We start from the raw sequence: 25199 nt of genomic DNA, 5'->3' as shown, positions 1-25199 counted from the left end.
ATGAAAGCAATAGCTGAGCACGGCACTTACAAACTATCTTATCTGTAAATTATTTTACTTTATTGAAGTTCAGTTACCAAGAATAAATATTATATGGTATTTATAAGCAAGTGTTGGAACGGAACTGATTTCTTATCAGATTGATGCTGACAGCCACTTGAAATATTTTGCTAATGAAAAAATAAGTAAAAGTCATATATATGTATAAGATTAGACTCGCAAATTATCTGCACTGCGGAAATGAAACCGATATCTATTTATCTATGGAATATATTAGTCAATTTATAAATATTAAGTAACGTTTTAAATATAAGGTGCTATAAAGTATAATTAGGCCTCCTGATACATCAGATATGTTGGCATGATAAATGTAAGTATAGTCTCCGAAGAATTGAAACAATTTTTAAGAGAGGCCCACTGTAAAAGACTCAATGATTATGTGAATGAGGAAGCGAGAAGTCTCCTTTGAGAAAGATGTCTCTCTAGTCGCTATTGTTGCACTCCAAGAATTTTTATTTTATTGCTGAATAAAAAAACTGATGAAATTTTTTTCGAACACTTCAAGTGGATCCGCAGATAAGGTGCTGAATAATAAACTTTAGCGTTCTGAAGGGGGACTCTCAGTAAATGCACATTCAAAGCAAACATATGCATTTGTTATCTTGATAATTTGTTTATAAGTAGTGGGTAATTACTTTTGTTGTTAATTTAGACCCTGTGGCGTCTAATGGGTAATACCTAAACGGAAGTTAAATAACTGAATGAGCAATGACTCAAGAAATGTTGATATTTCAGAATACAAATATGTCAATGACTGTACATATTACTGAAAGTGAACTAGTGAAATGCGTGGGACAGCGTAAAAATTATTTTTTCTAATTGGGACCATATAGTTACTTCGTTACAAGTTTTCGAACTGAAAATTTGAAAAGGAAAACTAAGTCTAATGCGCCAGTATAGCCTGACTCTTGCTTAACTACATTATTCTTGAAAAAAAAAAAAAATGTGTCGTCCCCTTGATTAATTTTTCATTAACGACCTTGTATAATTTCATCATAAAAGAAAAGAAAATATAAAATTTTTATTTGTCATAGCCTTATTTTTATTTTTACAAATATTCTGTATGGCCATTTGGCTCAGAATTGATGCAGTGATCTTCAACTGCTAAAATTTATTCATATATATTTAGAAAGTATTTTTAATATCATGCCAGATTTTTTTATACCAAGGCACATTTGCAGTAACGTCATTGCTTTCAGTAGTCGCGTTGATTGATACTTGGGTAGTATTTCCAACAATAGTAGTGTTCCATTGTGGTGGAGACCAGGTGGAGTTGGGTGGAGCGAAAGTTGAGTTCCATTCCGGTGGAGCCCAAGTAGCGTTAGGTGGAGCCCAAGTAGCGTTGGGAGGGGCCCAGGTGGAGTTCAATTGTGGTGGAGCATAAGTAGAGTTCCATTGCGGTGGAGCCCAGGTAGAGTTAGGTGGAGCCCAAGTAGCGTTGGGAGGGGCCCAGGTGGAGTTCCATTGTGGTGGCGCCCAGGTAGCATTAGGTGGATTCCAAGGGGAGTTTGGTGGAGCCCAAGTGAAATTCGATTGCGGTGGTGCCCAAGTAGCGTTAGGTGGAGCCCAAGTTGAATTCCATTGCGGTGGAGCCCAGGTGGCGTTAGGTGGAGCCCAAGTGGAGTTCCATTGTGGTGGAGCCCAGGTAGCGTTAGGTGGGGCCCAAGTGGAGTTCCATTGTGGTGGAGCCCAGGTAGCGTTAGGTGGGGCCCAAGTGGAGTTCCATTGTGGTGGAGCCCAGGTAGCGTTAGGTGGAGCCCAGGTAGCGTTGGGAGGGGCCCAGGTGGAGTTCAATTGTGGTGGAGCATAAGTAGCGTTAGGTGGGGCCCAGGTGGAGTTCCATTGTGGTGGAGCCCAGGTAGCGTTAGGTGGAGCCCAAGTGGAGTTCCATTGTGGTGGAGCCCAGGTAGCGTTAGGTGGGGCCCAAGTGGAGTTCCATTGTGGTGGAGCCCAGGTAGCGTTAGGTGGAGCCCAAGTGGAGTTCCATTGCGGTGGCGCCCAGGTAGCATTAGGTGGAGCCCAAGTATCGTTGGGAGGGGCCCAGGTGGAGTTCCATTGTGGTGGAGCCCAAGTAGCGTTGGGAGGGGCCCAGGTGGAGTTCAATTGTGGCGGAGCATAAGTAGAGTTCCATTGTGGTGGAGCCCAGGTAGCGTTAGGTGGAGCCCAAGTAGCATTAGGAGGGGACCAGGTGGAGTTCAATTGTGGTGGAGCATAAGTAGAGTTCCATTGCGGTGGCGCCCAAGTAGCGTTAGGTGGAGCCCAAGTAGCGTTAGGAGGGGCCCATGTGGAGTTCAATTGTGGTGGAGCCCAGGTAGAGTTAGGTGGAGCCCAAGTAGCGTTAGGAGGGGACCAAGTGGAGTTCCATTGTGGTGGCGGTGATGTATCATTATTAGAGCTACTAATTGACAGACAGCGTTCGTATTTATCGGATACCTTCGCCAATTTACGCACCATTTGCCCCAATTTAATGTTTATGCACTTTTCTTCTTTTCGAGGTAAATCACTTGAAAGATAGTTCAGCTCGTTGAAAAGCTTAGAGATCTGGATATAAAATAAAAACAAATAAACAAATAAAATCATAAGTTTGCGTCACCAAAATAAATACTCATTTAATTACCAAACGGGAGTAGCATTGAATTTCGGCATTGGTTGGATTACGCAGAGAGCATTGCTCAATGCCTTCCAGAAATTGTTGCTGTATTTCCTCAACGCCATGAAACTCCATGTACGCTTCCAGTAGGTAGATATCGACATGCATACATTGCCTAATGCCAAAACCGCTAATATACAAAGTGGCCTCTACTTGTTCAGCATATAAGTCACCGCATATTTCCTGGAGCGCAGAGTCGCCTCGAGATGAATCCTTTCGTTGTGACGGTGTAAATAATGCATCGAAAAATTTTTCTGCATTTTCCTTCAATATTTCGGCACCTTTCGGAATTAGTGATTCATTGTTCACCGGTAGGTAAGCGTAAACCTGTAAGAAGCGTTCTTGTTATTATTGTAATTCTTGGAAAGTACACCCGCACCGATCTCTGAAAGTAATTTGGACTTACGCTTTGCAAGAGCAGACAAACTGCCAGCACCTTCCATGTACACCTCATCGTTCGTTCTGTTGATTTGGCACTGGAAATTCGACTTTTTATATATAAATATTATATCAAATAACTGTTTATCAAAGTGTTAGTAAACTATTTCATTTTTACCACAGATAACGCCGTCCAAACGTATGGCACATTTGAGCATTGAGATAAGTAAACTAACAGCAATGACATTCGCAAAAAATATAAATTAATATAATGAATGATTTCACTTTTCGGAAATCCCTAGGTAAATAAATTTTCATTGACTCTTTTGCTTTGTTTTTTCTCTTTAACTGGGCTTTTATCATTTTTGAATCTCTTCACAACAGAAAGCAATGGCAATAAATTGTGTTGCTGCTTTTGCATGAAAATACCGAGAATTTCTTGACTGATTAGATAAAAGGCGGAAATTTCTGGTGGGCGCTTGCTGGTGTTTGGTGGCCTACGATCGGGTGTTGTTTCTCCAGTCATACTTCCGAGAATTGACTTATCAGTTGAGAATCTTAATAAATATGTTTCTGTTTTCTTCAACCGTTTGCTTTTGGAAATCATAAACATATATTCATATTTCTAATTCAACAAAAATAATGGAAACCGTCTTTTTTGTCAATGGAATGATAATCAAGGTATGAGGTTACATTACATATGATCATACCTGGCCCGGATTTTCTGTTTTACACATAAATCGCCAAACATTTTTATTGAATGCCCGGAAATCAGTTTTTTTTTTGCCAGTCCAGGTCAAATTTGATCATATTGTACATAAAATGATCTTAATGTTCTAAGCTACCAGTGTCACAAAAATTAAGCTTAATCTCGGGTAATGATTATATGACCTTCTTATTTCGAAATTTGATTTCTATTATCAACTAAAAATGAGCCGAATATAAGGCTTAGCAACAAACAAAATAGGAAGTAGTTGAGACTGTAGACAGATTTTGCCCATTTTCACAATGATTTCAGCTAAAAGTGGGTCATCGATCGAATTTTCATCTGAGAATCGAAACGAAATCGATTCACTACTGAAGTGGGAGCCTAATAGTTGTGAAAGAAATCTTTTTTACGACAACTTGATGACCAAGCCAGAATTGACAGCCAGAAAGGATTTTCTATGTGCTATGGTGGAATTGGTACCTAATCCAGCGGGGTCTACTATCACAGTCAAGCCGTTAATTTGGACTTGTAATATTAACGATTGAGCCGTCTGAAGGAAGCAATTGCGCAGAAATGGCCATCAGGACAAGCCCAGGCCGCGCACATCAATAATGATTCGCAACAAGCTCCAAGAGCGCGTTTTGGAATCTTTAACGCATCAAACTTTCATTCCAAATCTAGTGCCAAGAACCAATGTTAATAGCGTTTATGGCGATTACATTTGTTGGTAAAAAAATTTGACTTCAAAGAAGCTTGTAAACATCGAATGCCCCAGCTTTCACGCCAATCTGGAAGGTAGTTTCTAGGAGAGTGGTATTACGAAAGAACCTTAAATTAAAAATTGCTTGATATATGCCGACGGCAATCCTTGGAATATACTTATTGGCGGTTATCTATCAAAATATATTAATTTATTATTAAGTTTGACTTTTTTCGTCTGTTTTCATGGTTTCATTTACACTCCTATTTTGGAGCAAGAAGAGTATTAACGTCATTGCCAATGTAGCTTTCATTTCAGTCACTTTGATCCTTTAAACAAAGTTCGTGGTTTGTTCGCATTAAATTATGGAGTATGAAGTATGAGAAGAGGGGAAGAGATGAGGAGTGGGTGAAGGAGGTAGTTGTAATTTGCAGTAGGCTCAGAAGTGTGAAGCAATTCTGGTAGTATAGTTTCGACTGTAGCTGACTATGTATGAGATAACTTAAGACTAAAAGTTTCTAGTTCACAGTTTTATTCCGTGATTGAGCCCGACCCCGCAAAGCTGCTTTATTGTTCAGATAATCTGATGTGTTGCTAGTTGGAATATACAATTTATTTATAACTCAAATATTCCGTTGCTATTTAAATAACAAAAAGCTTTATCTAATAAATTTATAATGACCAGCTGTGGAAACACCTGACATTTGATTGTCGTCAATTTTATGGACATCTGCAATTTGTTTCCGAAACTCGAACTAGATCCAAAGATAAAGTATTGAATATTTAACGTTAGCGTTCGATCGCACGACGCTTTTATCTTGATTAATTGTTTATTAGTAAGCAATTGACCACATCCGGTGCGAAACGGTCGACAAGTGTGCTGTTAAGTGAGACCGTGCCACGCTAAGTGGGTAATGACTAAGGGAAATTAAAAAGCTGAACTCATGAAGACTTAAGAAATGTTCATATATAAAGAAGAAAAATTATGATTGCCTCAAAACATTTTACACGCCCTATTTGAAGAAGTATTTGAGAATAGAGTGGGACAGCACATAAATAACTCATTTAGTGTCAACTCGAGCATTCGTTCTGCTATTGGTGGTGTGTAGACTTTAAGTTCGCCATTCACTGAGAAGAAGTAAATGAAGATAGTGGTTCCACTATGAACGTCATTCAGTACGCGCTAAAAGTTGATAGTCCGAAATTTAATAGGTATATTGTTTCAGTTCCGACTCCGTTTTAAGTAGGTGACTCGCAGAAAGCAAAAAACAACCAAACAGAAATTGCTTGCAGGAAAATAAGGTGCTGCTTAAGTAATGACTGTGCTTTGGTAGTAATCACAGTCTAGGAAGGAGTGAATGAGTGCAGCAAATTTTTCAGGAATAATGCATTTCGCGTACGCCATCTAATAACCGTAAATTTTCCATAAATTATGACCAAAAGTTGTTCAAACAGCTATGTACCGAATATTTAGACCCCAGTATATATAGTAGACTTTTTACCATAAATATCGGTCAATATGTGAGATACTTAAATGAGTCCGACGAGAAGAGAAATGAAGCTCTTCTTGCTGGACCTACGAATAAGTAAGATAGGTGTTGAAATAGTAATTAACTTTTTAATACGAAAATGTCGCACAATTCACATATTCTTGAAAATAATAGTATTTTATAAAATTCCTAGAAGATTTAATGGGCCTGCTTAATATCTTCTGTCTCTCAGGAATCAGAACTTGTGCCTGCTGTGGTCTCTTCTGTCTCTGAGGAATCAGAACTTGTGCCTGCTGTGGTCTCTTCTGTCTCTGAAGAATCAGAACTTGGGCCTGCTGTGGTCTCTTCTGTCTCTGAGGAATCAGAACTTGAGTTTGCTGTGGTCTCTTCTGTCTCTGAGGAATCAGAACTTGAGTTTGCTGTGGTCTCTTCTGTCTCTGAGGAATCAGAACTTGGGTTTGCTGTGGTCTCTTCTGTCTCTGAGGAATCAGAACTTGGCTTTGCTGTGGTCTCTTCTGTCTCTGAGGAATCAGAACTGCCTTTTTCAGTGGTCAGCGAAGAGGCTGTAGGTTCTGACTCAGTGCTCAGCGAATAGCCTGGGGGTTCTGACGAGGCTTGTGGTTTTAGGGATGTAACTTCCGGGTGTTCCAATAAGCAAACTTCATATTTCGCAAATTCTTTATCTAAACTCCTGCAGAGTTCTACTAAACGTAAGAATATTTGTGCATTGTCAACTGGAATATGATTATGGCTGAGGGCTTGAATTTCTCGGATCGTATGCTGTATCTGAAATTGACATAATATTATTACAACAAGTTGTTGTTATAAATCAAGTATATGTACTATTATAACATTATTTCCCACATACCGCCGAGAAATGGCAAAAATGGTTTGCATTTTGTTCGACGCACTTGTTTATATTTGCTACGAGTTCCTTTTTCAGTCGGTTTAGGTTTTCACAATTTTCCTGAGCGACAGTTTGTTGAATTCTCAATGCCTGCCGAATGTCTGCCCCAGCATCGGCAATGTCTTTCCGAATAGAATCATTGAGCTCGTTAGCACAAGCTTCACGAGCAGAAAATGGTTCACTTATAACGACTTCCACCGAAAATCCAGTTGAATTAAAAGTAGCGTCGAAGAGATTAGAGACAATCTCTGAAGCACTCAGATTGGCGGAGATCTATAAACATTGATTTATTTGTTATTAATTCTAACTTTTTTCGTTAGCTGAAATCGTCCTGTATGGTTTCACTTACACTCCTGTTTTGGAGCACGAGGAGTACTGCGATCAATACCAATGTAACTTTCATTTTGTTCACTATGACTGTCACTGAGGATGTTCGGATGAAGCGTGTGGCTTTTAAATGATTTCTCAATGTATTTTTGTAATTTTTACAATGTTGTGTAACTCCAATTACAAATATAAATATTCATAAATTTTTTAATGTAAATATTTGTGTTACGGCCGGTTGTTAATATAATCGGGTTTCTACTGTTTTTATTTATTCTATATACATATCTAACCCTTGTTTGTTACCATATTGGCTTTAAAGACCATCTTTCTTTTGAGAGAACAGATAAGGCTTTGAAATTTTGCATATCGCAAAGGTATCTAAGGACCTTAGAAATAAGATGCCAAATAAGACCATATCCTTAAGAAAAGCGACGCATCTTTAGCAGAAGTTTCCATTTTAGGTATGTGTGTTCTTATTTGGAACTTTTTAACGCAGCTTATATAATTTCATTAGGACTACAACAGCCACATTTAAGACCAAGTTTCCATGATTTTTTGTCTTTTTTGTGGGTATATACCTATATTCCTTCAAATTATTTGAGTGATTCTCTAAAAAATAGCATCGCTCAAGGGTTAATAATTTTGTAATCTCCGAGTTGTAAAAAGCAATGCATAAGTTTTCCTTTTATCATACACTAAAAGGGATATAATTATCTTTTTGCTACATTTGAGTTAGGGGTGTTTGGTGGAATCAGAGTTCATAAACCTAAAATTTAGTATTTTATTAACACTAATAACGACTTATTATACATTACGTCAAAATAAATACAGTTTCCAGAGGGCTTTAAAAATATTTTACTTAAGTATTACCTGATATTTATAACCTGGACAGTGTATATTATCTTTGCCACGAGTTCGTAATACCCAGAAGGAAACAACGGAGACCGTGTGTAATATAAATTACAAATAAATGATCAGCTTGACAAGTTGTTTAGATTTAGCTTTGCATAACTAGTTCCTGAGTATTTGAGATATCAATGTGATACTCTTCCCTGCCAAGAAGCTACTGATTTGCTGGAACCGTCCCAATTATCGATGAAAATCAAATTCTTGTATGGAAAATCTTTTATACGAAACTCAGCAGGGATTATTTTCAAAGCAACGTTATGTTCCCTATATTTATCTTTCATATCGAATCATTATACCATACAAGTGCTCTGCAACTGGCCGATCATATCAAAGTGAAGATAAATTTATATCCTTTATGCGACAAGCAAGTAGTAGTGTAGGATATTAAAGCTTCAGTACAGTTGAAGTTAACGCTTTTCCTTGTTTTATTTTACAGAAATTTTAATAATCATGTCATTATCATCAATTACTGAGACTAGGATCGGCTGTGGTCGATATTCGATGAGTAGGAAATACAATTTATTAATATCGTTAAGGGGTTATATCCACTTGTGAGGCAGAAAAAACGCGTTTTTTGTGAATTTTTTCCAAAGAGGCATTTTATTTTATACATTAATGGAAAAAATGTACTTAAACAGAATTTAATGTACTTTAACAATCAGCGGTTTATTTAAAAAAATATTGGATCCCCTAGCTCCTGTAGATGATCTGCGGAGAGACGTCCAAAAAAAAGTGCTTGGCGGTGAGCAAGATATCTCTGGTCCAAATTATCTGAAAACTAAAAACCAAAAATATTTAGTTTTGTGATAAATAAATACAGGTAATGATCGAAAGACTAGTCAAAATTTTGATTTTTGACAAAATGGCGGCTGTTCAAAAAAAAAATTCAGTTTTTCATGAAAATTTTTCACTTCAAAGTGGCTTAAAAAATCGAAATTATTGTCCAAAACCTTATTCCTTCGATCATTACCTGAAAAATATATCTGAGTAAGTCGTGTGAAAATTTCAAACCGATCGGTTTAGCGGTTTCGGAGAAATTTTCCTCACCGACTCTGAAAACACGGTTTGGAGATAAACGCGTTTAAAGTTTCGGGAACGATTTACGATTTACGTGCTCCGCCTACTTTCGAACGCTCGGAAACGTTCTTAGTAATACGCTCATATCTCCGAAACTAATTGTCGGATCGATTTGAAATTTTCAAAGAATATTCTTGAATATAGGTAACAAAATGAAAAAAAAAATCGATTTTTTGAAAATCACAAGTGGATATAACCCCTTAATGTTATTAAAATTCTATTGAAGATTTTGAACAAAGTAACAACAAAATTTAATAAAAAGTTGTAGCAAACAATTTGCAAAAGAAATAAAAAAATTAAAATTTATAATTCGTTCGCCTGCAAAATCATTTGCTATCTTTGTGGGTTTGGCCTAATTTTGCCTTCAATGAACAAGCGAATCAAATCGTCCGATTTGAATTTGTCGTCAAATGTGCTAACGTTTGCACCTGCAAAAGTATGCCAAAATAACTAATATAAAATTTTGATGAATTGTTCGAATTAAATACTGCTGAAGGCTCGAACTGATACAGCATTTTAAAAACGTATCAAGAAAGAAATTATCTTCGACCAATGAAAACGCGCCAACCTTTGTTCCATTAAAACACATGCGAGAAAATAGCGTTTTGCAGTTCTGCTTGTCTTCTTCTTTCCAACGGTGTACACTTTCTCCATATATTAATACGTTAACGGCAACACAGTCATAAATCGAACACAAGCTTTTTTATTAGCCTAATTTTATTGGGTAGCCGAAAAAGTCTTTTCGTATTTCTTATCAAATTTTAACTAATTTTTTTTTTTATATTTATACTGAACTTTAAAGAACCGAACATGTATCATTTTGTTCTGCCACTTTCTGCCAGAGACATTATGCCATTAGCGTAAAATGTTTCTACTTCCTCGGCGAAAAACTGCGATAAGTAATTTTCACAAGCTTCTCTTGAAGCCAATTTACTCCATTACTGGAGCTCTGCATTGACCGAAACAAATGGTAGTTCGATGGTGCAAGGTAAGGACTAAATGGTTGGTGCATCAAAACTTCCCAGCCGAGCTTTCCCAGTTTTTGCCGAGTCATCAAAGAAGTGTGTGGCCTAGCGTTGTCCTGATGAAAGACAAGGTCTTTTTGTTGATCAGTTCTAGCCGTTTTTTCGATTGCTTGCTTCAATATCATCAGTTGTTGCCAGTAAAATAAAAAATCAATCGTTCGAAAAGACTGGAGCAGCTCATGGCGGTGTGTTGCATTCCAATCCCACCAAACTCTCAGCGTAACCTTTCGAGGCGACAATCCAGGTTTTGCGACCTTTTGTTGAGTATCACCACGCTTGGACCATGATCTGTTTTTCATATTACTGTCGTATTTGATCCACCTTTCGTCTTCTATCGCTTCAGAAATGGTTCGATGCCTTTTTTTTTAAATGGTTCAAGACATTTGATGATTAATGTTGAGCTCCTTAGCAATGTCATGGCTGCTTATAAGACGATCCTGGTCAATATTTTCCATAATTTCATCGAATTTTTCAACGATCGATCGACCAGAGCGAGGTGCATCTTCCACATCGAAATTTTCAGAACGGAAGCGAGCGAACCATTGTTGTGCTACACGAACTGATACACCATCGTCTCCATTAACTTCACGAACTTCTTTGGTGACCTGCGTGGCAATCTTCCCTTTTTTATACAAAAATCTTAACATGTAGCGGATTCCTTCAATATTTTCACTCATTTTTTGAAAAACTGTAATTTTTTTTTTCAAATTTTCCCGAATTGAAGTTTTTGTTTAAATGAAGCTTAATTTGTCGCCTTTCCACGACTGAAACGACATCTATGACAAAATACGAAAGGACTTTTTCGCCTAACAATATACTTATACATTAGATACATACTGTTCGTTTTTGTTGAGTTAAATTTATAACTCGACAAATGTGTTTTTCAAAACCTCACTGGGTTGGGTCAACCTGTTTAGTCGTCGTTTCGTATCTTTGCCACGCTTTATAGTTTATTTATGATAATAAACCTATTCTTCCTAATAATATATACATTTTATTTGCAAAGATTTCTTTTGTAAACTTGAATTGTGCAACTGCATTAACTTATTTGTGTTTCGTGTATATAAATTATGTAATTTAGGCACAATAAAAATATCTTTAAGTAAGACAATTAAGGAAGTGCTATGTTCGAGTGTAACCGAACTCATGGAAATTGCAAGAATCAGTATCTACTTCTTAATCTTCTGATAAAACTTTGTATAAAAAAGAAACATATAGCTTTTATTCATACATTATTCGATAATATCGTTAATAAATTATTATCAATTTAGGTAATTTCTTGACTTATTTTGAAGGTCATAAACTTGGACTTAGTTGCATTGCCATATTTTAGTTAGTGTCAGCTAAAACTAAATTTAAAACATCCTCAAATGATATATAATTCGAAAATTCTGATGTTAGTTATCACCGTGTTTAAGCATACGCTTTTAATGGTTATTTCCCAATGAAAAGAAAATTAAGGAAAAAAGTAAATAAATATTAACTAAAATTGTAGTGATCTGAAGATTTTATACCTACAACTACATACCCATGAAGATAGAAACTATCTTTGCCAGTATCAACTAAAGGGTGATTTTTTAAGAGCTTGATAACTTTTTTTTAAAAAAAAACGCATAAAATTTGCAAAATCTCATCGGTTCTTTATTTGAAACGTTAGATTGGTTCATGACATTTACTTTTTGAAGATAATTTCATTTAAATGTTGACCGCGGCTGCGTCTTAGGTGGTCCATTCGGAAAGTCCAATTTTGGGCAACTTTTTTCGAGCCTTTCGGCCGGAAAAGCCCGAATTTCTTCGGAAATGTTGTCTTCCAAAGCTGGAATAGTTGCTGGCTTATTTCTGTAGACTTTAGACTTGACGTAGCCCCACAAAAAATAGTCTAAAGGCGTAAAATCGCATGATCTTGGTGGCCAACTTACGGGTCCATTTCTTGAGATGAATTGTTGTCCGAAGTTTTCCCTCAAAATGGCCATAGAATCGCGAGCTGTGTGGCATGTAGCGCCATCTTGTTGAAACCACATGTCAACCAAGTTCAGTTCTTCCATTTTTTTTGGCAACAAAAAGTTTGTTAGCATCGAACGATAGCGATCGCCATTCACCGTAACGTTTGCGTCCAACAGCATCTTTGAAAAATACGGTCCAATGATTCCACCAGCGTACAAACCACAACAAACAGTGCATTTTTCGGGATGCATGGGCAGTTCTTGAACGGCTTCTGGTTGCTCTTCACCCCAAATGCGGCAATTTTGCTTATTTACGTAGCCATTCAACCAGAAATGAGCCTCATCGCTGAACAAAATTTGTCGATAAAAAAGCGGATTTTCACATTTCGAACCGAACACTGATTTTGGTAATAAAATTCAATGATTTGCAAGCGTTGCTCGTTAGTAAGTCTATTCATGATGAAATGTCAAAGCATACTGAGCATCTTTCTCTTTGACACCATGTCTGAAATCCCACGTGATCTGTCAAATACTAATGCATGAAAATCCTAACCTCAAAAAAATCACCCGTTATTTGATAGCGCTTTTTATAGTCTCTGTAATGAGAGTGAATGTGAATGAGAGTGTGAGTAATGATTTGACAGTGCAGCTGAACTGAACTGTCATCGTCATTCACATATTTATTACTATTATTTGCGTATGAGAAATGAGAACTGCCACGTAAAACTTCCCATCACTGAACAAGTATAAAAAAATCAAGTATTTTTGTTTAAAAATCGTATTCATTCATCTCTGTATGCATACCATCCACCAAATTTTGCACTTTGTCAGTATTTCGCCCAGTGAGTAACTGCTATTCGAACCTCATCACATTCATCCATACCTTCGCCAATCTCTGAGCATCTGAAACTACAGGTAGGTTGTCAATTTTCTCTCCACTGCGACATGACTGTCCTCATCGTACCAACTCTTCTTTCTTCCTTTCCGAAATGCAATGGTTTCGTTTGCAGCTGTACGCAAGGAATTTGAAAGTCGTTTCAAAGTTTTCTTAAAACGAGTTGCAGATGAGTGGTCTCAGAGAGCAGCAGTTTAGCTATCGACTGTGATTGTAGTTTCTTGACGTCGAACGTTTACGTGTTTGTCGACGGATGAGCTTTGTTGCACTGGAGCGGGTGCGTATCCATACTACAACTGGAGTAGCCCGAGTTGATATTAGATCCTCGTAGCATATGCACGTCATCTAAGTGGTGTTGCGTGGCTATTGTCTATTTTCATTGGGAGTGCTTTTTACGTGGCGGGCCCCAAATCCAACGCACAAGTTTGCTGGTGAGAAATATCAAGTTTTATACATATTTATATCACACATATTTTAACCGCACATCTGATGAACAAAAGCAGCAATTAGACTTCAGCGATCGCTTAAACAAAATATGCCGGATGGCCTTCGCGACCCTAAGCTCTATGCATTATGAAATCTTGCCGCATTTTGCAATAAATACCCTTCACGGTTTCAAGTTTCCCATACAATAACCTAATTTGGAGGGATCAGTTTGTAAAGCAGCTGTAAGGGTTCGGTCTGAACAGTTGTTCGGAGAACATAACACAGCCTTGTAAATCTATATCTAAATTCGTACATATAATGCCTCAAGAAAAGACAAAGATTTGAATTTGTTCGATCAATTCCTATACTAGCTATATAATCAGTCAAGTCAAACAGTCAAGTATAGTCCATATAAATTAGATATGTCAAAGGTATTGGATATCTAATAATTTTCCCTGCATATTTGACCTAAATCAGATAAGTCTACCTATACTAAATTTTTCAAAATAATGTAAGAGAAATGGAGCAAGATCTACTAATGAAAATATAAGTGTTGAAATGGTAATGCACTTTTTATTACGAAAATGTAGTACAAGTCACCTATTCTTGAAAACAATTGTTTTTTAAAAAAACTGTAGAAGATTTAATGGGCTTGCTGTGGTCTCTTCTGCCTCTGAGGAGTCAGAACTTGTCTCTTCTGCCTCTGAGGAGTCAGAACTTCCTTTTTCAGGTGCTGATGTAACTTCCGGGTGTCGCAGTAAACAAACCCCGAATTTCACATATTCACCGTGTACACTTTTGAAGAGTTCTTCTGTGCGGAAGAATATTTTTACATAGTCAACTGGGAAAAAATTATCGGTTTGAGCCTGAAATGCCCGGACCACTTTTTGAATCTGAAATTGACATAGTATTATTACAAAAAGTTGTTATTATAAAACAAGCAGATGTGCTATTCCAACAATATTTCCTACATACCGCCGAGAAGTAGCAATCATAGCTTTCCTTTTGTGTGCAGTTGTTTATATTTGCTAAGAATTCCGTATGCAATTGACTTATGTTTTCAAAATTTTCCTGAGCGACAGTTTGTTGAATTCGCAAAGCCTGGCGAAAGTCTGCCCCAGCATCGGCAATGTCTTTCCGAATGGAACTATTGAGCTCGTTAGCACAAGCTTGATGAGTGGAAAGTGGTTCGCTTATAACGGCTTCCACCGAAAATCCAGTTGAATTAAAAGTAGCGTCAAAGAGGTCAGAGAAAATCTCTGAAGCATTCAGGTTGGCGGAGACCTACATATAAATATATATTAATTTGTTACTAATTTTCACTCTTTTCGTTAGTTTCACTTACACTCCCGTTTTGTAGCACGAGGAGTACTGCGATCAATGCCAATGGAGCTTTCATTTTGGTCACTATGAGTGTCACTGAGGGTGTTCGGATGAAGCGTGTGCTTTTAAATGCTTTGTCAATGCACTTCGTAATTTTTGGAGTTATAATAATTGGAGTTACACACCAATTACAAATATAAATATTCATAAATTTCTTAATGTTAATATTTGTGTTGCATTACGGCCGGATGTTAATGTCTAACTTTTTTTATTTATTCCATATAAATATCTAACCCTTGTTTTCAACGAAATTGGCTTTAAAGACTATCTTTCTTTTGAGAGATAAGATAAGACTTTGAAATTTTGCATATCGCAAAGCTATCTAAGGACCTTAGAAATAAGATGCCAAATAAGACCCTATCCTTTAGAAAAGCGACGCATCTTTAGTAGAAGTTTCCGTTTTAGGGATGTGTGTTCTTACTTGGAACTTTTTACTCCTTCGAATTATTTGAGTAATTCTCTAAAAAATAGCAACACTCAAGGGTTAATAATTTTGTAATCCCCGAGTTGTAAAAAGCGATGCATACGATTTTCTTTTATCATACAGTAAAAATTATATAATTATTTTCTAGCTTAATTTGGTGAAATGAGAGTTCATAAACCTAAAATTTAGTATTTTATTAACAATAATTAAGCCTTATTACACATTACGTCAAAATAAATACAGATTCCAGAAGGCTGTAAAAGTATTTTACCTAAGTATTACTGGATATTTATAATCTGGACAGTGCATATTATCTTTGCCACAAGTTCGTAATACCCAGAAGGAATCGTTGCAGTCTGTATGAAGTATTTATTACAAATAAATGATCAGTGCTACAGGTTGAGTCGATTTAGCTATGACAATCTGCCTCTCTGTTTGTCTGTATGTGTTTTGTGATTGGTGCAAATTATTCAAAAGGCGTCAAGAACGTGTTGACGATGACCCACGTAGAAGACGACCATCAACATCAAGTGATGATCACGACGTTATTAAAACGAAAGAGTTGATTGTTGAGAGCCAACGACTAACAGTCAGCGTTCTTGCTCAAAATGTGGGAAAGATCAGATAAAACGATTTTGAAAAATCATTTGTTTTTTTCGAAAAACAGCATCGTGTTAACTTCTGTGGAACATACTTTCCGATCTATGCTTACGACTGGGAAGCAGACGATCAATCGGACGAATATCGTGGCAAAGGTGAACCGAAGCTGAAAAAACTACGTGAAAGCAAGACAAAATTAGAGAATGTTGACAGTTTTCTTCTATTATCGTGGTGTAGTGCACTCCATATTCTTTCCGGCAGGCTAAACTGTCAAGAAGGAATACTATTTGAGTGAATTTTGGTTTTTGCACCAGGATAGTACTCCATTGCATACATAGATTTTTCTTGAGTTTTTCAACATTTTATTTCATCATTTATTTGTAATTTGTCTTTCATACAAACTCCAACGATTCCCTCTGGGTATTACGAACTCGTGGCAAAGATAATATGCACTGTCCAGAATACAGGTACTACTTAAGTAAAATATTTCTAAAGCCCTCTGGAAACTGTATTTATTTTGACGTAATGTGTAATAAGGCTTAATTATTGTTAATAAAATACTAAATTTTAGGCTTATGAACTCTGATTCTACCAAGCACCCCTAACTCAAATACAGCAAAAAGATAATTATATAACTTTTACTGTATGATAAAAGGAAAACTTATGCACTATTTTTCACAACTCGCAATTGTTAACCCTTTAGTAACGTTATTTTTGATAGGATCATTCACATAATTCAAAGGAATGTAGGTATATGTGGACTAAAAAATAAATAGCCAAGGAAAGTTAGTCTTAAAATTGGTGTTTTAATACTAATGAAATTAAAGGAGCTGCAGTAAGAAGTTCCACGTAAGAACACACATCCCTAGAATGGAATTTTTTTTAAAGATGCGTCCATTTTTTATGGATAGAATCTTATTTGGCATATTTTTTTAAGGACCTTAGGTTGCTTTTCGATACTTGATCTTTTAATATTCGATACATCCAGAGGGACTCTCTTCTTCTTCTCATTCTTCCCGAAAAAACTCCTCACTTCAATATAAGAAATGTTCACATGAGGGCTATTGCTTTAAGAACACAATTGATCATAGGTCGAGCTGCTTTCCAAACTTTACGTTTCCTGTTTTTAAACCCACTTTAAATGAATAAACATAAGTTATCGTTTCAAATCATAGTCGGTCCTCCAAAGCTGCTTCAAATAATGAAGCTGTATGCAAAGCTTCAAAGCATTCTCTGCTCTCTCAAAAGAAAGATGGTGTTTAAAGCCAACGTGGTAGCAAACAAGGGTTAGATATGTAATGTATATGGAATTAATAAAAAAATTAGAAACCATATTATATTAACATCCGGCAGTAATGCAACACAAATATTTACATTAAAAAATTTATAAATATTTATATTTGTAATTGGAGTTATACGACATCGTAAAAATTGCAAAACTGCATTGAGAAATCATTTAAAAGCCGCACGCTGCATCCGAACATCCTCAGTGACACTCATAGTGACCAAAATGAAAGCTACATTGGCATTGATCGCAGTACTCCTCGTGCTCCAAAACAGGAGTGTAAGTGAAACCATAAAGGACGATTTCAGCTAATGAAAAAAGTTAGAATTAATAACAAATTAATCTATATTTCCAGGTCTCCGCCAACCTGAATGCTTCAGAGATTTTCTCTGACCTCTTTGACGCTACTTTTAATTCAACTGGATTTTCGGTGGAAGACGTTACAAGTGAACCACTTTCCGCTCATCAAGCTTGTGCTAACGAGCTCAATAGTTCTATTCGGAAAGACATTGCCGATGCTGGGGCAGACTATCGCCAGGCATTGAGAATTCAACAAACTGTCGCTCAGGAAAATTTCGAAAAGCCAAGTCAAGTGCGTACGGAATTCTTAGCAAATATAAGCAACTGCGAAGCACAAAAGAAAAGCAATGATTGCTACTTCTCGGCGGTATGTAGGAAATATTGTTAGAATAGCACATCTGCTTGATTTATAATAACAACTTTTTGTAATAATAATATGTCAATTTCAGATGCAAAAAGTGGTCCGGGCATTCCAGGCTCACACCGGTAATTTTTCCCCAGTTGACTATGCAAAAATATTCTTCCGCACAGAAGAACTCTTCAAAAGTGTACACGGTGAATATGTGAAATTTGAGGTTTGCTTAGTGCGAAACTCGGAAGTTACATCAGCACTTGAACAAGGAAGTTCTGATTCCTCAGAGGCAGAAGAAATCACAGCAAACTCAAGTTCTGATTCTTCAGAGGCAGAAGAGACCATAGCAAGCCTATTAAATGTTCCAGAAATTTTTTAAATGCAAATATTTTCAAGAATATGTGAATTGTACTACATTTTCGTAATAAAAAGTGCATTACCATTTCAACACTTATATTTTCATTAGCAGGTCTCATTACTAGATTTTACTCCATTTCTTTTACGTTATTTGGAATAATTTAGTATAGGTAGACTTATCCGATTTAGGTCAAATATGCAGGGAAAGTTGTTAGATATCCAATATCTCTGACAGATATAACTTATATGGACTATACTTGACTGATTGACTTGACAGATTATATAGCTAGCATGCGAATTGATCGAACAAACTGAAATCATTGTCTAGAAGTCGTTTCATTTCTTGAGACATTATATGTACGAATTTAGACATGGATTATTTTCCAAGGCTGCGTTACGTTCTCCAAACAACTGTTCAGATCGAACCCTTACAGCTGCTTTACAAACTGGTCCCTCCAAATTAGGTTATTGTATGGGAAACTTGAACCCGTGAAGTGTATTATAGGTTCGGTGTAGCCGAAGTTAATTGTTATTGATCTTACTATCCTAACGCCATGTATCGTAACCCAATTGCACTTACATAACGAAATATGAGAAAAGTAATAATTTTACTAGACCTTATATAGGGATGAATAAATTTAAGGTAGAAGCCTTAAAGAAGACAGAGACAACTCAAGGCTTCGATTGGAGATTTATGTTCTCTGATATAGTTTTTAGGATACGCAGTGCATCCCTTATTGCAGAATACCGCAAGATTTCACTATGCTTACCACTTCGTTGTGAACTGAATTTTTTTTATTATAGGCAATATTTTTCGATTTTTCTTTAACACCTTTTTTAGTACCTATATAATATAATGAAGTTTCAAGATAATGAAATACATATAATTACATTTGTTTCAATGGAAGTATTATTAACGACGTTACAATGATATTGATCGAATTTGACAGGGATTGATTAGAAAAATCTACCGTTTCGGCAATTTTACTGTAAATCCATGGCGAATGCGAGTAAAAAAAAAATCTGGGTCATACTTTGTTAGATTCTACATAGGCCCACTTATTGCTTATCTTTCTAACGTATACACATAACCGGAAAAGTTGAGTTCCATTGTCTACAAAAAAGGTCTATACAGGGTTAGTTCCACGAAATACTTTAGTCGGGTAAAATCTGGGTCAATTCCGGTATCGTAGTACCGGCTGATGTAGAAATTGAAAAGGTCTTGGAACTCGTCACTGTCTATTCCACAGCCACCATATTGGACTAATGAGTATGGATTGGATTTGAGGACCGTGGAGGACAGCCTTAATTTGATTACTTGGATGCAGAAGGAGACAGATGGAGAAGATGCAGACCTATCAGAACAGCGCACTCCAAACTATAACAGAATATTTGATATGATCTGATTCTGATGTCTTTCATCGATTTTTTACACTTTTCCTCAAGCAAATTGTGCTCAGTTGTTTTCGCAGAAACCAGCCTTGCAGTCGCCTGTTTAAAGCGGTCCCATCCCCTAGGAACATTAAGAGAACATTGCTACAACACGCTGACGGGTACAGAAAGCAGTATATGGATAGTTTTTACAACAACAAGAACTCACTCAACATTTATCTTATAAGTTATCCTGGCTTATTTTCGTAGCTGGGCCAGGCTCAATCATGCAATAAAGCTTTGAAGTTCAGTTTTCAGAAACATCAACAGGTTAGTAATTTCAAATAGAGTCAACTCCAGTCAGAACTACCCTACCAGAATATTCTCTCTCTTCTGAGTCAACTAAGTGACAAATTATAAATAAATTATATATTCGTCGTTTAGCAAACGGAAATAATTGATAATTTATAAATCTGATATCGCATTTTCTTCGGAATTGATCTTCTGTTGGAATCGCCTTGTTATGTCATTGAAAGAAAGTTTGAAATAAATAAATAATTGTACTGATTAGACTCGCTGTCTATTTGTGCGTTGTTTTGTCAATAAATGAGTCAGTTAGCTTAAGCACATGCTCGTAATGGTTATTTCCCAAATGAAAACAAAATTAAGTGAAAAGGTAAATAAGTACTATATATAGATATATGTATCTACAACCGCACACACATATAAAGATAAAAATTATCTTTACCAGTATCAGCTGTTTGATAGCGCTTTTAATAATCTCCCTAATGTTAATGAGCGTCAATGAGAGTGTGAGTAATGATTTGAGAGTGCAGCTGAACTGAAGTGTTCTTCGTTATCATTATACTTTGTAGTACTATTTGTGTAAAAAGCTGGAGAACTTTCACGTAAAAATTACAATCACCGAACAACTTTAGAATATTTTTGCTTAAAAATTTTATTCATTCATATAATATATGTATATCATCATTCCAGTGCACAACTTAGTTGAACAGCTCGAGTGATGTGCCAACCATGCGCTGACTAGAAATATTGCTCAAGCATAGTTGATAAGCATTAGCGGCCAGCGTAAGATTGGTCTTGCCACTGCCGATGGCTGCGCTGACACACGCTTGACGCACGACGATCACTAACGACTGATTGGCGGCGATCTGTGCCTCCGCTTGGTAGGCCTGAGAGTTGGCTTCGTCCAGCAGTTGAATGTTCTTGTCGAACTGTGCATAGGAAATAAAAAAACAAATATAAACATAGAAATGAACTGAAAAGTTTCGACTTTTGCATGTTTTCTTAGTCTTACCGAAGCTGTGGTGCAGTTCAGGAATTTGCTAGTGTCCGCTATTGCCGAGCAATTGGCCAATTGTTGTTGCACTGTTTGCAAATTTTTCCTTATATTGGCTATGGTGGCGTTGGCGGTCTGGTTGTTGGCCACCAGCGTACGATTGGCATTCTCGAAACAGGCATTCGTTTGTGTCGTCAGCAAGTTGTTAATTTGTTGTGTGCGATTGTTGTATGTTGTGGCGCATGTGGACTCGGCTGGCGTCAAGGCGCGCGTATCGATTAAGGCCGAACGCATCTGTGCGACGAGTAAACCAATGACCTCATTCTGATTGTTATCAGCTTTTTGGGGTTCAATGTAATTGGGAACGGCGTAAGTCTGAAATGAATGTGGGAAGTGAGAGAGGCATTTTTATTAAATTTTTAATTAAATTTGGAGGTGCAAATTTATGGTGTAAATCAACAGTCATTTTTGTTTTCTCTTTCATAAATTTTTATAAATAACTATATGTTTATGGATGTAATGCGCCCTTTTGTCAAGAAATACCTTCGGCTCATTTCCTCCACTTCTCACTCTTTAACTTTTCTCTATGCATATATTTTCTCTGACATTTTGTGACCTACAGTAACAATCATGTGGTTACCATAAGGAAAGCACACTCGACGCTACCAATGAAAGCTTCGCAAGAGCTAACAAGGAACTTTCAGAGTTTTGTAAATCTAAGATACCGCTAACTGAGCCGGAAGTGATAATGAAGAAGATGCATTTTGTGGTTACAATGCGCCTTCTTATGTCAGCTAACATTCTAACCTGGAGCGACCGCTCGAGCTCATGGAATAACTTTTCAATTTTCACTTTTTTCATACTTACGCCCAAAAAGCACACTGTCATTAGCACTGCAGAACCGATTAGTTGCATTTTGTCGGAAATAATATTCTGAAACTCTAAATATACTAATGAATACGCTTCGAAATTCTCACCGCTTTCAACACTTCACTGTACTTTGAACTGCTTTCCACATGTCCCTTAGTATTTATAGCAGTATTTTCGAAAAAGGGAAAACAAACAACTGTTTCTGAACGGAAATTATCTGAAAATGCTGTTGATTGCTTATGTCAGATGCTTAGATAAAATACACAAAAACATCAATATTCATTTATCTGGGTGTGTACCTATAGACATGTATGCAAATTTGGTAGCAAATTTTAATATTCCGAACATACAAACATGACAACTTTCATATAAGCTATCTGCTTGATCGAATTCTCGGCGAAGATGCAGAGAATTGTTGGTGGAATGGCAAATTAGTGTGTTCGATAAAAAATGTCACGATTGCGATGAAAGATGAAGCTGTTTTTTAGATAAATTACATGACTCATTGTATGGTGATATTAATTCATACCTTTTTCTGCAATTATCTATACTATTCTCTTATCACTTGTTTACATCTTTATTTGCTACTTGTATTTTGCTTTTGTGAAAATCACACGTGTCGGCGTTGTATTTTTATTGGGTGGGTACATGCCAATATTGCTCTTAGAAAAAATAGGTGCTGTGTTTATGAAATAAATTCTCTTGTGCCACATTTAAAAAATGTCTTATAATAGTTTGAGGTTATAAAAACCAGTGTGCAGAAATTCCTAGAGATATAGATATGTAGTTGTTAATACAAATGTCAAATTAGCTGCCAAACTATCTGTAAAATCAGTTGTCAAAGGCATGTGTATAACATTTTCTAAAAATCTGGACAATTTATCTTGAAAACTTGTGTCTTGTTCGAGAAATTTACTGAGTAGTTTGTAAAGATCACTGATATTTGTATAGTATAGAAATTCTTTGAAGTAAAACTGTAAAACAAACTGTCAAATCAGCTGTCAAACTATCTGTTAAATCAGCTGTCAAAACTGCTATCAAATCAAGGACATACATGTATTTCTTAATTTCATTCAGATTGACGTAGAAATTACTTTTAAAATTTGGTGCAATTTATTTCGAAAACAGTTGCCTTATTCGGAAAAGTTACTGAACCTTTCGAAAATATCAGCGATATTTTTTGAGTATAGAAATTTATAGAGGTTTAGCTGTCAAACCAACTATCGAAGAAAACACGCACGTTGGACGAACTTTTAGAGAATCTCGTAAAAGTAACTATCAGGCATATTTTTGGTTAGAGCAAATACATAATTGGGCATAGTGTAATTGTGAAGAGGCTCTGAAAGTTTGACAGGATGGACTTTGTTCAATCGCGGTCCTCAATTGATCAGAATTAAGTTCGGAGCCTTGGTAATAGTATTTATAAACAAGAGAATTATGTTTACCATTGTAATTTATTTACTTTTTCTGAAGACAAAAATAGTCCAATTTTTGTTGCTTTTCTTTAGTAATTGGTTTCACCTATTGCACTAAGCATGTCTGGGCTTTAGCATTATTGCCAATGAAGCACACATGTGCCACGAATTCATTTTATTTTTGGCATTTTATATTCTTGTCACTGTAAATATGTAAGTAGGTGCAGTAACTAAGTGGTAGTTAGCATGTTTCCATGAGTAACAGTCTTGCTTTTGTGCCATTTGAACGCACCTGCCGTTATTTGTTGTCTGCAACTGCCTACAGAATAGGAATATTACTTCCAATAATGTTCTTGAAGCATCTTTGTCGTCGAGTGAAGTATAAGGTTACGTATATAGATGTACCGTAGTATAGTAGATGTCAAGGAGGAGACGCAGACTTCTCTGTCCGCTCTATGGAAGCTATACCCATGTTCAGACAAAAAAGCCTTCAATTTATATAATTCGAAGATTGTTGTAATCTTTATGTCAACTTATTTTTTTTAGGGTTTCGATAATTTAATTTTTTTATAATACCTAGAATATGTATATCAAAGGTCGCTCAAGCTAGCCTGCCATACTACCATGTGTTAGCTAATACATTTCATAATGCATATAATTAATAAAAACAATAATAATAATTTTTTGTTTAATTAGAAGACAAATAAACAATAACAAATAAAAACTTTTACGTAGAAGCCCACAGAGCTCCCTTTTAATGCTGATGCTTTACTGCACTTCACGCTCTCCAAATTTCTCACTGATAAGGCGGCAGGTGTGCGAGTAACACTCAGTGATAAGATAACAGGTGTGAGCAACACTTTCCTACATACAAACTATATAAAAAATTATAAGACTGTATGCATATCTATATGACCACTTTTCTGTTTACGTGAGTTAACCCCTTAATTACTGATATAATTTTAGTGTTACTGATATTTGTAATGGAAGATTTTGTTGATATTTCTGTTCTTGGAAAATAGTCTGCATTTCAAGCGTTTCCTGTAAGTTTGACGAAGCGATAAATTACTTCTATGATTAGCACTTTTGAGTGCTTGGTGCTTGGTAACAAAGTTGTTGCCTGTTGTGGTTGGAGATTGCTGAAGCTGGAAGGTCAAATTGTTGTTACTGTGTTTCTTTTAATTTTTTATTTGAGATATTCATATCGTAAATAAGTTCTAAAGGTACTTTTAAGTTGCACGAAACACATTGTTTTTTTTTTTTTTTTTGAGACGCCATCACTCAAAATTTTATATACATACATAGATTTTCGATCAAAATCTGTATGTAGCTATTGTTATAATAAATTTGTTTGAAGTCGAGATAATGGATAATGGAGCAAATGTGTACAAATACACGCAAGTGAGGAAAGTTCTCTGAGCGCCATTCACTTGGTAGTGGTCAGAAACGATTCTTTAATATATGGACCAAGCAGCACACAACTTCCTATTTTAGATTAAATATTTTCTTAGTAGTTGAAAAACATCCGTTTGAAGTCGTATCAACCCTCTCCAAGGTTTTGCACTGGGTTTTTGAGCCCGCTACGTAAAAAGCACCCCTAAGAAAGGAAATGTAGATTATTGTAATATTTATTATTATATAAAATGCCTCCTCAAAAATTTTTTTTTCTGACTTACAGATAGATTTAATGTTATGTCTATAGGAGTATATGGGTATCAAGACTATATCCAGAACACATTTCAAAAGCCTGCCTAAGAGCTCGACAGTTATAATACTTACATGAGCACTACTCGTATTAAGGAAGTCAATATGTTGAGCAGGAAGCAGACAGCTTACAATACAATGCTACCAAATTTGCCTTTCCACACAAAGAGAAAACATTTATTGCTCAAAAACACCCACATGAGTGCTTCAAATTAAAGGTTCTTATATCAAGCAGAATATGTTTTCAATGCATAACACGGTTGGATATATATACATACATATATATACATATATAGATATGTATAAAAATGTACATAAACATTAAATAAGCAACCGCAGGCA

At 36.2% G+C, this 25199-nt stretch overlaps 5 protein-coding genes across 8 annotated transcripts; 1 reads left to right on the top strand and 4 right to left on the bottom strand.

The window, feature by feature from the left end:
• Positions 1-1078: 1078 nt before the first annotated feature.
• On the bottom strand, positions 1079-3313 carry LOC105227794 (mucin-2). Of its 2 annotated transcripts, none has more exons than XM_011207304.4 (4): positions 3267-3313; positions 3117-3198; positions 2678-3037; positions 1079-2601 (listed from the first exon to the last, which is right to left on the bottom strand). In XM_011207304.4, exons 1-4 carry the CDS (start codon positions 3296-3298, stop codon positions 1186-1188), a joined length of 1890 nt encoding a protein of 629 aa, XP_011205606.4. In that variant the 5' UTR covers positions 3299-3313; the 3' UTR covers positions 1079-1185. The 2 variants fall into 2 exon arrangements, with proteins under 2 accessions (XP_011205606.4, XP_049309517.1); XM_049453560.1 differs by having other exon boundaries at positions 3117-3186.
• Positions 3314-6095: 2782 nt separating this feature from the next.
• LOC105227783 (uncharacterized) lies at positions 6096-7379 on the bottom strand. 2 transcript variants are annotated; one of them, XM_049453561.1, is made up of 4 exons: positions 7244-7379; positions 6856-7167; positions 6320-6773; positions 6096-6277 (listed from the first exon to the last, which is right to left on the bottom strand). In XM_049453561.1, the coding sequence occupies exons 1-4, from the start codon at positions 7295-7297 to the stop codon at positions 6216-6218; spliced, it is 882 nt and encodes a 293-aa protein (XP_049309518.1). In that variant the 5' UTR covers positions 7298-7379; the 3' UTR covers positions 6096-6215. The 2 variants fall into 2 exon arrangements, with proteins under 2 accessions (XP_049309518.1, XP_011205595.2); XM_011207293.4 differs by having other exon boundaries at positions 6096-6773.
• Positions 7380-14049: 6670 nt separating this feature from the next.
• On the bottom strand, positions 14050-14971 carry LOC125777015 (uncharacterized). Of its 2 annotated transcripts, none has more exons than XM_049450779.1 (4): positions 14842-14971; positions 14472-14780; positions 14185-14389; positions 14050-14151 (listed from the first exon to the last, which is right to left on the bottom strand). In XM_049450779.1, exons 1-4 carry the CDS (start codon positions 14893-14895, stop codon positions 14120-14122), a joined length of 600 nt encoding a protein of 199 aa, XP_049306736.1. In that variant the 5' UTR covers positions 14896-14971; the 3' UTR covers positions 14050-14119. The 2 variants fall into 2 exon arrangements, with proteins under 2 accessions (XP_049306736.1, XP_049306735.1); XM_049450778.1 differs by having other exon boundaries at positions 14050-14167; positions 14198-14389.
• A 2337-nt stretch (positions 14972-17308) lies between these two features.
• Positions 17309-18288, top strand: LOC105223650 (uncharacterized). Its single transcript, XM_011201458.4, has 3 exons — positions 17309-17467; positions 17544-17855; positions 17938-18288. Exons 1-3 carry the CDS (start codon positions 17414-17416, stop codon positions 18217-18219), a joined length of 648 nt encoding a protein of 215 aa, XP_011199760.2. The 5' UTR covers positions 17309-17413; the 3' UTR covers positions 18220-18288.
• Positions 18289-20548: 2260 nt separating this feature from the next.
• LOC105227784 (uncharacterized) lies at positions 20549-21892 on the bottom strand. The gene is made up of 3 exons (XM_011207294.4): positions 21736-21892; positions 20887-21243; positions 20549-20803 (listed from the first exon to the last, which is right to left on the bottom strand). Exons 1-3 carry the CDS (start codon positions 21781-21783, stop codon positions 20573-20575), a joined length of 636 nt encoding a protein of 211 aa, XP_011205596.2. The 5' UTR covers positions 21784-21892; the 3' UTR covers positions 20549-20572.
• Between the last annotated feature and the right edge of the window lie 3307 nt (positions 21893-25199).

Source organism: Bactrocera dorsalis, chromosome 3 (assembly GCF_023373825.1).
Source record: "Bactrocera dorsalis isolate Fly_Bdor chromosome 3, ASM2337382v1, whole genome shotgun sequence".
NCBI classification, from domain to species: Eukaryota; Metazoa; Arthropoda; class Insecta; order Diptera; family Tephritidae; genus Bactrocera; species Bactrocera dorsalis.
The sequence above is the reverse complement of the archived record's forward strand: the minus strand, read 5'-3'. Positions and strand labels throughout refer to the sequence as shown.